We start from the raw sequence: 12,975 nt of genomic DNA on the forward strand, positions 1-12,975 counted from the left end.
TAATAATATATATTTTTGAGTTAATAATACATATATCTAATATATGTATAGACTCAGAGCTTTAAAGAAATTTATAAATGAGTGAATATGTTAGTATTCGGCAAGGAAATCCATTATAATAAAGTTGTCATTGTTACTAATTTTTTAATTTTTCTTTTTGAAAACCAAGTTCAGCATTTAATTTTGATCATTTTTGTAGTAATTTCTGTTTAAAAGCAATTGGTGCGGTACATTAAAAATGTTGAATTTAATTAGTTTTTTAAAATAAAACACATAAAGACTATACCAATAATAGTCCCTGTTCAGAATTTCTTCACTTCGGGCCAAGCTGTTTTCATTTAGCATATAACTACACATACATGTATCGTTTTTGTAATCTCGTCCATATTTTCTAGAATTAAAATCTCTATTGGATATATTTACAAAAACAACTTCCTTTTTAACACAGTGTCGATGTACTATCATTGCTTAAATAGTTCTTCGCATTAAACTTTAAGTAGTATCTACAGTGTTTTATACAAATCGTAAGTCAGTAGTGGATCTCTTGTTATAGAACTATGATGTACTTTTTATTTTTATATATCCTTCTGTCTTTTTATACTATATATAACATAGCTATCAAGTGGAATATATTTAAATCTAATTATGTCTTCATTACCTGAATAAATTATCTAGTAATATTTGCATACATTCATGTATTAGATTTTATTAGATCGAAAATTTTCATTGAATGGAAAAAAGTCATAAACTCGTAATTGCTTTAAGTATATCATGAAGTCAAATAAATCCCATGTCGGTTTTCGACAAGGGATTTTAGCTAGGAACAGCTATTTTCAGTAAGTTTTTCTTCTAGACTATATACTAATATTTGGCTTAAAGTTGAAAACTTTTACTAAAAAAACTACCAAAAAAGGACATCATTTACACTTTGCTCACACTAATCTTAAGTATTTTTAGGTACTAATCAAAATTTCAGCGCTATGCTCGAGAAGTTCAAGTACAGACAATTTCAAACATTTGGATCGAAAGATTTCAAATATTCGATCTGCTTAAATAGCAAATCTGCTTAATATTTTGTTTTGTTTTCATTCTGATTTATATATATCAGAATATGAATAACAAAAATGTTCGAGAATGATGTGGGGTTCGAATATATTTAAACAGGCATAAATGTAAATTTAGATGCATAAGGCTTCGAAAAATTCGAGTAATATATAAAGCTCTACTTCAAAAATAACGTTATTTAATTATAGGGTCAGATCTCCGACTTTTTAAAAACTTAAACTTTCAGTTAAATATATTCAATAGTTGAAATTAAACTTCTATTATAAATTAGTCGTGGGTATTGAACGTGGAGACTGATTTTTTCTGTTTTCAACTTATAACTTCTGTGAGTTGTCTTATGAGTAATTAAGTGGTTAACTATTGTATTATTTTTACATTTAAAATAAATTTGAAAACTGTTTGAGAAGTTGTGTAGAAGAGCATTTGGTTATTAAACCAGTATATGAAGGTAATTTCGAAATATTTTTTTTTTTATTTAATATGTCTTTCAGAGACAGCATAGTATTCACATGATCGGGCTCTTCATTTGAAACGTGAGACAATATATCTCCACATAGTAGAAATAGAAATTAACTGGGTAATGGCTCCTAACCGAGCGAAGCACTGAGAGCATGGTAGATATCTTGTGCTAATCTCCGCAATGTAAGTTAATTTGATTAAAATTTTTAGATTTATAGTACGTACTTTTATGTTTCTTACTTGAAGAAAACAATAAAGTATACATAGAAACAGTAAAAACATGTGTATATTTTATAAAATAATTTATAATGAATTGGAGGCTCATTATAAGATGTAATATGTTAATTGGTTTGTTTATAGCAGAGACCGTAACACTTATCATAAAAAAAATAAAAATCACATTATAAGTCTTATTATAAGTCATAAAATAATTATTAAATTCTCATAATAATCAAATAATTAATTATTATCATGTGCCATTTATTTTTTCACGCAGAAATAACTTTTAAAGTTCTGCTTTTTATTTTAAAACGCACAAATAAATAATAATATAAAAATCATTAATAACACTTATTTTTGAAAACAAAATATAACTCACACTGGCCTGCCGAATATGTTTAAAAAGGAAAATAAAAAATGTATTTTGCATGTAAGCTAGTTGTTTTTGTAATTTGATACAAAATGTATTAAAGAGTTGGTTGATTTATTTGTGCGTTTTAAAATAAAAAGCAGAGTGTAAGAGTTATTTATGCGTTAAAAAATAAAAGACACATGATAATAATTATTTTTGATGAATATAATATAAAGCAAATTTAATTATTATTTTTTGAGTTTTATTTTAAAACGTTTAAATATAAACTGCGTGCATAATATTAAGGATAAAAGTTGTTAGAATGATAACTATATATTCAAATATAAATTTAGACAACTTTTTGTTGTTGCTTTTTTTTCTTAAAAATTTTTGAAATAACTATTATTTTCGGTCCCTGGTTTCTACAGTCGATGTTTCGTAAGAAAGATTTACATTCTGGTTCATCGATGGTGTTTGTATCAATCGTTAAATTCTTTGAATAGGAAAGATTATTTGATAACAAGTCAACTTGGTAGTTTCAGTAAACAATTACAATTAAAATAATTTTTGTTGGCTTTTAATTTTTAAAGAAACAATTTTTCGAACTAAATGTGTACTGAATTCATATGTATAATTGAGATTTGGTAAACCAATTTATTGTTATTTAAATTTTATGTAAGTTGTTAAATAATATAGAGAATATAAATAACATTACTAATGTTTAACTTAAACAGAAATTGTTGAAAATATTTTAACTATAAATATTTTTGAGTTAATTTTGTAATCCATGTGTTATAGTTAATATAAATTAGCACCGTTGCTCCTATCATAATACGCGTCCATAAATGAGCTTTCTGTTTCCGTCTAGTATTTTTATTTATTATGTGTGTAACTAACTAGACTATATCCTTGATTATCCGTGGATAGAATTTTAGAACATTTCTATGGTGCTTAACAAATATTTGAAAAAATTCAAAGCCCCTAACCTCGATTTCTGTATCCGCTTATAGATATCAGTTTTTCTGATATATTATTGGAATTTTATTATACTTCTGAGAGCAGCATATTTTGTAAATATAAATTTGATTTTATATTGAATTTCAATTGTTGTTTTCAGACGCATATTAAATATTCACATATTAATATATTCAAGCATATTACATATTCACATTAATGTTGAAAAATTTTTATTGACAAATTTTGATAATTACATTCATTATTTAGATATAAAAACTAAGTAATAAACAGTGTTTTTTAAAAACACATTTTTCACTAGATTGTAATTTAAAAGCTTTATGCGATTTGTTGCAAATAACAGCAGTAATAACAATCTGTTTAGAAATACATATTTTACTGCAAATATATACTAAACTATTCGAACTATAAACACTTGCCTACAGCCTCATGATAAATATAATTATCTATATGTACATATGTTATTATTTAATTGACTAATCTGAATCATTCTATAACATGTGCTTCTTGCAAAAAGCAGATTCATAATAGTGATTATCAATAACACATTAAATACACTGATGTTCTTTATCGTGAAGTAATTATTTAGAAATCACTAGAGCAGAAACTACACATAGTGTACGTATTTTATAACCAAATGGAGTCAGAAATTTGTAAACATTTGGAACTTGCTAACCCAACACATCGCTACATACATCTATATCTCTTCATCTATTGTAAAACGATTGAATGAATATTCTAAGTATAGAAGACTAAAAAATTGTTAATATACTTTAACTCGGAATATAACAACAACAATAATAGTATTTTTTAATAAGGCTATTAAAAGAGACGAAACCAACTAATAAAAATTTGAAAATATTGTAATTTTCTAATAATAATATATGCAAACTAATAACTAAAAGACGTTCCAAAATCAAAAAGTATTGCTAGAATTGCCGGAGAATTATTTTATTTTAAACGGAAAAAGTCAAAAAATAAAGAGGGATATTTCCATTTGATACACATCATCAACCCTATATTTACGAAAATCTGTTAAGACAATGTCAAAAAAAAATAGTTTTTAAGTCGAATATTGCTAAAGTTTTGGAACATTGTGACTTTACTGAAACTGCAGAATATATACTTGTGAAAAAATTGCCTTACAGACGGTCGAATTTTGCTGTCAATTGCAGGAAAATGGAAAAAGCTATTAATTGAAGTAATTGATAAAATTTAATTATTAAACGAAATAAAGTTATATATTTTAATTACTTTATCAAAAGCTGAATATTGGTAGAGTAAACCTGGTCATGCCTGTCTCAATATATATTAGTTACATTTCAACAGTAGTAATAAATTAACATAATTAAGTCAACTCTAGTAGTAATATTCAATAAAAGATGCTTTAAATAAAAAGAAAAAATATTACCAAAACCAAGCAGTGTTTTTATTTACAGAAAATTATATAAAGCAACAACCCTAAGTTTCATCACCTCTGGAACTAATTAAATTTAAGCAACATTATAAGGTTTTTTATAAATATTCGCAGCCTACTCTACTCTAATACGCAGTTTGAATTCAACAGTTTGAGTCCTTTCGTAGGTTCCCTTAATATAATCATACTTTTTACGCACATCTTAAGGTACATCCACACCAAAGCGAACGACCGAACGAACTAGTTCGTCCACCTTTACAATGCACAAATACCAAACAGTAAGTAAACTGTTATAAAAACCTTTTCTACTCGTTAATTGATTAACTGTTATATGAACCTATTCTACTTGTTAAACAATTACCTGTTATAAGAACCTATTCTACTTGTTAAATGATAAACTGTAATAAAAACCAATTCCACTCGTTAATAAAAAACTGTTATTAAAACCTATTCTCCTCGTTAATTGATTAACTGCTATATAAACCTATTCTACTTGTTAAACGATTAATTGTTATAAAAATCTATTCTACTTGTTAAGTGACAAACTGTTATGAAAACCTATTCTACTCAATTGATTAACTGCTATATAAACCTATTCTACTTGTTAAACGATTAACTGTTATAAGAACCTATTCTACTTGTTAAGTGATAAACTGTTATAAGAACCAATTCCACTCGTTAATAAAAAACTGTTATGAAAACCTACTCTACTCGTTAAGTGGTTATGTGAAAAAAATAATATACCTATCTGTAATTATTTAAAGAAAAATGTGCTGTACATATAATTGTTATGCTTAAGTGCATTATGTGGTTGCTTATCAAAAATTAATAATGTTTAAAGTTTCTGTGTGGTTATTATTGTTGTCGTAACCCGATGAGATCTGCTGGTATTGTCCCTATTCTGTGTGTGGTCTTTCGTATTACTTAATAATGTTATCTGCCATTAATAATGACAGATAATGAAAATATTTAAATAAATTCACCACAATTTTTATCAAATAACCAAGAATTATCAAACATTTTTATTAAACAACCAAATTTCTAATCTTAAAAATATTTTCATAAAAATTTGTTTAAAAATCAATTTAATTGATTTTATAAATTAAAATAAAAATAAAATCAACATATCTGCTTGCAAACTCTTAAAGAGTAGTTATTCAGTTTTAATCCAGTCTTTTGGATTTTTCAATACATCAAGCAAACTCTGCTCTTTCGAATTAACAACAGGGTTATGCATATATTCCCATCTTGCAACTAATGGTAAAGACATCAATATGCTCTCAAAACGCGCACCAGGTGTATATAAACCAAACTTGGTACCACGATCATATATAAGATTGAACTCTACATATCTGCCACGCCTTAACAATTGCCACTGACGTTCTCTATCACCGTAATTATCATTCTTGTGCTTTCGTACAATTGGCATATAAGAAGGTATAACGGCATTGGCGCAACTATTCACGAACTTAAAGGCATCTTCCTGTGTTGGTGTGTCTATGTCATCGAAGAAAATACCACCTATTCCACGGCATTCCTTACGATGTGTTATTCGAAAATAGTCATCACACCATTTTTTGAAGCGTGGATAGTAGTTACTATCGTGCTCATCACAAGCATCTTTAAGCGTTTTATGAAAATGTGTAGCATCATTTTCGTCGAGGTAATATGGTGTAAGATCGGTTCCACCTCCAAACCACCATTGGCTTTCAGTTTTGCTATTTTCTATTTCAAAATATCTATAATTAAAATGTATTGTTGGTACCATAGGATTGCGTGGATGTATTACCGCACTAACACCAGCGGCAAAGAATGGCAAGCTCCCTTCTTGTAAATTCTTTCCTCGGGAACGCATTTGTTGAACTGCACCAGGTGGTAGCATGCCAGTTACAACAGATATATTTACGCCAGCTTTTTCAAATACTTCACCATCCTGTAACACACATGTAATTCCACCACCACCTTCTTGACGCAGCCATCGATCAACTTTAAACTTTTGCCCACCATACTCCTCCGCTTCTAATGCACGGCAAAAATCGGCTTGTATTTTTAGTATAAATAATTCCATTTTAGTTTTTATATTATTTTCCGTCTCTAATAAATGATCTACATCTGTAATGGGTTGGGCCATAAAGTTTGAACAATTCAATTTACGTTTAGGATCACTAGCCAAGTTCGCAACAGATACCGATACTATTGATGTAATACCAGTACCTATGATAAAGCCATGTACTCGGTTGGATCGTATTCGCTTTCCCAAATGGTACGCACTCATAGAAGTAATTAACTGCATAACTCGCCGTAAATTATTCATCTTTCTTATATGTTGTTAACTGTATTCGATAACTTGCTATTATTTAAATATATTCAGGTTTTTTAAAATTTTCATTCAATATTTAACTCCACAATCCTCTGCTATAAAGCTGTTATCATAGATAACACAAAATGACTAAACAAATCGCCGGCACCGAAGTGATTACAAATGTTTTAGAAAAGTTTATACTTTTAAACATTCCTCAAAAGTATGTTCAGTGCATAATATTCATGACTATATGCACGTAGATCTGTTTTTAATTGCATTACTACATTTTCAAGAAGAAATAATGACTTTTTATTTGTTTTGATATCTTTATTTAAAGATTAACAGATACTTATAAAACTAATATATTCATAACATCAAACTACAATTTTTTCCAATTGATTTTTATGAATTTTATGTTGTTTTGTTTCGTGTCTGCTTTAAAAATATTTACACCTTAATAAAATGTAAATGAAAGTGTGTTTAGTGACTTCCAATTCCAAAATATCTTAAAACTTAATAGGTCAGTTTAAGTACGTACTTCATAAAAAGTAATATGTTTTTCATATGATAGTGTACATTAAAAATTTGATTTTATAATCTATTTCTGATGCTAAAATTAAAATACTAAACACAGTTAATATAAAATAAGATTATTCCATGATATTTACTAAAGTGAATTTCTTTTTTTTCCATTTTATTTAACAAATTAAAATATGTATTTACTGAAAAGTAGTATTTCAATAGAAAGCATTATTATAGCTTGAGCTTTTGCGATGCAAATGATCTTTTTGTAGACGTGTATGTTGCTGGTGTCGTACACAGCAGCCGAGTTTTGCGTAGATCGCAACTGTATAATACAGCATCATTAAACAAATTTCCCACTTGTTCTTTTCTTTTAAGAGATTCTGCAAATCTGCGGTTCTGCAAGTAATGCATCCGTAGTCAAGGATTGTCATAGAAGACACTTTTGATCGCATAAAAACAAGATTTCGTCGACTGCTATATTTTATAGAACAACAAAGAACATCTTCAATAACAAATTTAATTATAATATATGTTGTACACAGAATGATACAGTTTATAATGAATTCTTTAAGAATGAGTATACCTACAAGGAAGCTAAAATAAATCCTCAATATTTTGAAGTGGATAACAGACGGAATTTAGTTAAGCGATATATAATTGATATTGGTGTCATAACGACTTATGGTTAACATCGAATAATATCATATTGATTCATATACAAATGCTTTATTCTACAAGTAAATTATGTATTGTTCTGTTTTAATTAAATAAAAGAATTTATTTTAATTTTTATATATTCATTTCAAATTATTTCATTTTAATAAATTATCAAACAACAATAAATATCAATATATCAATAACAATAAAACTTGAATAATTAAAGTAATAATTAAAATATTGCTTTAAATTGTTTAAACAAAAAAAAAATAAGTAATGACATTTTCATTAAAATGCATTCCACTTTTATTTTGTGTATACATTTCATATTGAACCAGATCAATTACTGGTTCACCCCATCGTTATTGTTTTGCATGTAAAATTAAGCTGATCATTGTTTGCTGAAACGAAGCTAATATTAATAGTCCAAGCGATCAACAATAGTCAGTATCAGTGTAATACAACCAATACAATTTTGTGGTAATTTCATATAGATCATTAGCTTAAATTAAATACCAAAACAAAAAATATTTAAAAATGGATACTGGGTCAAATTATACCACCATTACTGTTGAAAAGAAAATGGCAATTTTTAACAATGCTGATACTAACAATATTTGTGATTTCTTAATCTTTGAGCATAATTAATTATAACTAAAACTTTTTACTAATTTACACAATTATTCAGCAGCCGTCTAGCTACCTACGTTTTGTAAAATATTATATTTGGTTGGTTATATTATTTGAAACTATGTTCTGAACATTGAAAGTTGCATACATATAGAAAATAGAAAGATTCGAAATCTAGGTCAATAGAAGAATTTTGCAGATATTATGAAAAGACTATGTTTAATGCAGATGTCTGCACTAGCATTCAAATTGCTAAATATAAAGATATTATATTATATTATATTATATTATATTATATTATATTATATTATATTATATTATATTATATTATATTATATTATATGTAATCATATTATATCACTAGATTTTTATTATATTATACTATATTTTTTATTATATTATATTTCTATATTTCTTATTATTTTATATTTCTTTATTTTTTATTTTATTATATTTTAATATTTTTTTTTATTATATTATATTATTTATTATATTATATTATGTCATAGTACTATAGTGTTTATTATATTATATTACTATACATGTTATCATATTATATCACTAGATTTTTATTATATTATACTATATTTTTTATTATATTATATTTCTATATTTCTTATTATTTTATATTTCTTTATTTTTTATTTTATTATATTTTAATATTTTTTTTTATTATATTATATTATTTATTATATTATATTATGTCATAGTACTATAGTGTTTATTATATTATATTACTATACATGTTATCATATTATATCACTAGATTTTTATTATATTATACTATATTTTTTATTATATTATATTTCTATATTTCTTATTATTTTATATTTCTATATTTTTTATTTTATTATATTTCAATATTTTTTATTATATTATATTGCTATATTTTTTATTATATTTTATATATTATTATATTTATATATATAATTATATTATATTTATTATATCTATTATATTAATATTATATTATATATTATATTATATATTATATTATATTATATTATATTATATATTATATTATATTATATATTATATTATATTATATATTATATTATATTATATATTATATTATATATTTATTATATTATATATTATATTATATATTATATTATATATTATATTACATTTTATATTATATATTATATTACATTTTATATTATATTTTATATTATATATTATATTATTTATTATATTTGTGTACTAACGCCAGATAGTATTTTTGTTTAATATCAGCATTAATGTTTGATTATAATATATTGGTGTTTCATTATAAATCATTATATATCTAGGCTCAGTCCACTTTCTCTGAAGAACGTGGAACATGTAGCGTGTAGAAAGCAATACTGCTGAAGAATAAATGAATACAGAATAATTTAATATTTAATTTAAGTTATTTAATTTAAATATTATTATAGCTATGGTAGCCACATTACTAATTTTATTAATAACAACAAAAATAATATGAAAAAAGTTTTATTCAATTTTTCAATTTTTAAAAAAGAAAATAATGAAAATTTTTTTCAAACTCTTACTACAAAAAAATAACATAACATCGAGCATGCCAAAACTACTTAAACATTATTTATAATGAAAGAATCAATTGCTAATGTGAATGAATACATAACATGTCAAATGTACGGAATGTGTTCTTCATATATCAAATAATCAACAGAAAGTATCTCTTGATAATTATTTGAAATACTTAGATATACCATTAATTAATTAACCTTTTTGTGACAATGGTTCAAATTATTTGGTATAGGAATTTAAAAATGCTACAAATATGTGTTCAGGAACGGTTAACAATGAAACATGAATTTTCGGGTAGATGAGTCATATATAAAACTCACTACAACTAAAACTAAACGAAACAAAACTATTTTTAATAATACTATGACATTTAAAATCTACAATATTTATGACTGCTAATGATTGATATTAAACATGAACACGAAACATAAATTTATGAATTGAACAAAGTTTTAAAAAAAATTTTAATAGAAACGCATTCATTGGAACGAACAAAATTTTAACAACATCCAGTAACTCATTTACGAACGAAACGAAACGGAACGAAACGAAACGAAACGATTCAAAACGTGATCAATTTTATAGCACACGAAGCACGATGCAGTCAAACAAAACTAAGTCTGACCTGTTTTGGGAGGATGTTGGCGAAGCAGCAGTAGGAATGACTGCTGTTGCACCCTCTAGCGGCTGCTTTTGCATCATAGGGCTGGTGTGCTGTGAATGTTGAGCCGATATCAGTTGTGGCTGTTGTTGTTGTTGTTGTTGTTGATGATGATGTTGTGATGACAGTGTTAAACGATTTATCGACGTTCCATAAGCAGGATCATAGCTGCATGCAACATTTGTAGCTGTTGGCAGACTAGCAGCTGATGGAGACTTGCCATCAGGTGAACCATTATAATATTGCGGCACCGATGCATACTGATGTGTGCCAGTACCAGTAGGACTTGCACTAAACGCTATATTTGTTGGCGAAAGAGTTCTGTTGGAGATAGACATATTGCCCATGTTAACACTAGCACCATAGCAAATGCTACCAGAAGTTGGATATTGCTGTGGACTATTACCCGCATTCGCATTCATTGGTATCGGAATGGCACGACTTTGGTTAGCTGTAGCATAAATTGTAGGCGAAAACTGATCAATGGCTTCGTCATCTTCATCATTATCTTTCACATTTTCCTCATTACCAATCGCAAATCCAACAGAACCTTCTCGTTGAAAATCATCTATTGGCAACATATAACGTTCATCTCCAAGTGCAATTTTCGTAAATATATTTGTATCGGATCGTGGTTCCGGCGCTTGTACGGGCCAAGTGCTAAAATTTTCTGATTGCGAATTAAGCATGCCTGATAGTTGCAAGCTGCCCACTAGTCTATTTTCATCGTTATGTGGTAAATTCAGTATGGAAGTAATTGTCGTCGATATGTGTGGTGTGCTGAAGGCGCGTTTACGGTTGGCACCCGCTGTTATAGCTTGGGAAAGGCTCGAAACGCTTTTTTTGTAGCGGGGTATTTTGTGGTCAATGGTGAATTTGTTGAATTTCATTTCAATCAATTTTGTTTAAAAAGTCGAAAAAATAAAATAAAATAGAAAAAAATTCACCAATTAGAAAATAAATAATTTATTATATTATTTAATTTTTTTTATAAACATAATACAAACAAGGTTCAGTTTTATTTTTTAGGGTTATGTATTTAGGTGAGATGTATTTTTATCAATCCATATTGTTGGGAATTGTAGACTTAACTCAATTAAACAAGCCTACATACTTTTACATAATATAATTAATTTTATAAAGTATGTAAATATAATAAGTGTACAACTATTTTACTTAATTACTTTAAATCAAAGAACAATTGTTTATTTAATTAACAGTAACAAACGAAGTAACTGCAAATTTTACTTAAGTGCTACAAATAATAGAAGCGATATAGTTGTCATAAGAAACTATTCAAATCTTTTGCTCCTTAATTATTAACGTTAACGTAAGCTCAGTGATGTTTCAGCTACTAAACTAATGAATGGTGTTATGCGATTATAATACTAGTAGTGCAATGGATGGATGTATAGTACTTTATAAAACTGAGGGTGCATCACATTAAACATAAAAACACTCAGCTTCTTTAAATCTTAGGTTAAAGTATTTTGAAAGCCAATATTCATCACATACTGTCTCTGTCTCTGTCAAAGAATTTCAAAACATATTTTTTCATTGTATACATATCTCTATTTATTCAATATGAATTTACAACAGGCGCCAAAATGTACTTCTATTAGCGGTCATCGCCACAGAGTATCACCAAAAGGATGAAAAAATAAAGAAGAATAACTGAGATAGAAAAAAATTGTGTGGGCAATAGAAAGATAGATAAATGAGACGGATAGATGGGTAAAACAAGAGAAAGATACATGGGGAGAGATCGTGACAGAGATGGAGAGAGTGAACGAGCGAGCGAGAGAGGGAGATAGAAATAGCTAGAAGCAATAAGACATAAGTCCTAGTTGTTTTACGTGGTTAAGACCTCAGTGTTATCAACACATTTATCAGCATAATGCGCCGATAAACGAGCCATTTAGAAAATTCCGTCGACACTAATTAAAGGTATAAGTTTGCATATAACTTCCTTCTTGCTGTGAAGCATTATCCTTTTAAACCTCTACTTTGGTTCACATCATCACTTCAAAAATGGAACTTCACATTGAGCAAAAATATAAATGCTCCTCATTATATAAGTTTAGATGTTAACCATAGCCACCACGACATTTCCTTACGAAGTTATTTCAGAATTCCGGACAACCAAAATTGTGGGCACCTGCAGCAATCCCATATTTCAT

At 26.9% G+C, this 12,975-nt stretch overlaps 1 protein-coding gene across 1 annotated transcript; it reads right to left on the reverse strand.

Moving 5' to 3' along the window:
• Window positions 1–5,617: 5,617 nt before the first annotated feature.
• Window positions 5,618–7,093, reverse strand: LOC119690200 (oxygen-dependent coproporphyrinogen-III oxidase). The gene has a single exon (XM_038105210.1). It carries the CDS (start codon window positions 6,799–6,801, stop codon window positions 5,641–5,643), a length of 1,161 nt encoding a protein of 386 aa, XP_037961138.1. The 5' UTR covers window positions 6,802–7,093; the 3' UTR covers window positions 5,618–5,640.
• Window positions 7,094–12,975: the final 5,882 nt, after the last annotated feature.

The sequence above is a fragment of the Teleopsis dalmanni genome, chromosome X (assembly GCF_002237135.1).
Source record: "Teleopsis dalmanni isolate 2A chromosome X, ASM223713v2, whole genome shotgun sequence".
Taxonomy (NCBI): Eukaryota; Metazoa; Arthropoda; class Insecta; order Diptera; family Diopsidae; genus Teleopsis; species Teleopsis dalmanni.

Bases quoted from the DNA above. Each gene is read 5' to 3' on its own strand.
- LOC119690200 (XM_038105210.1), bottom strand. From the start codon at position 6,801: ATGAATAATTTACGGCGAGTTATGCAGTTAATTACTTCTATGAGTGCG.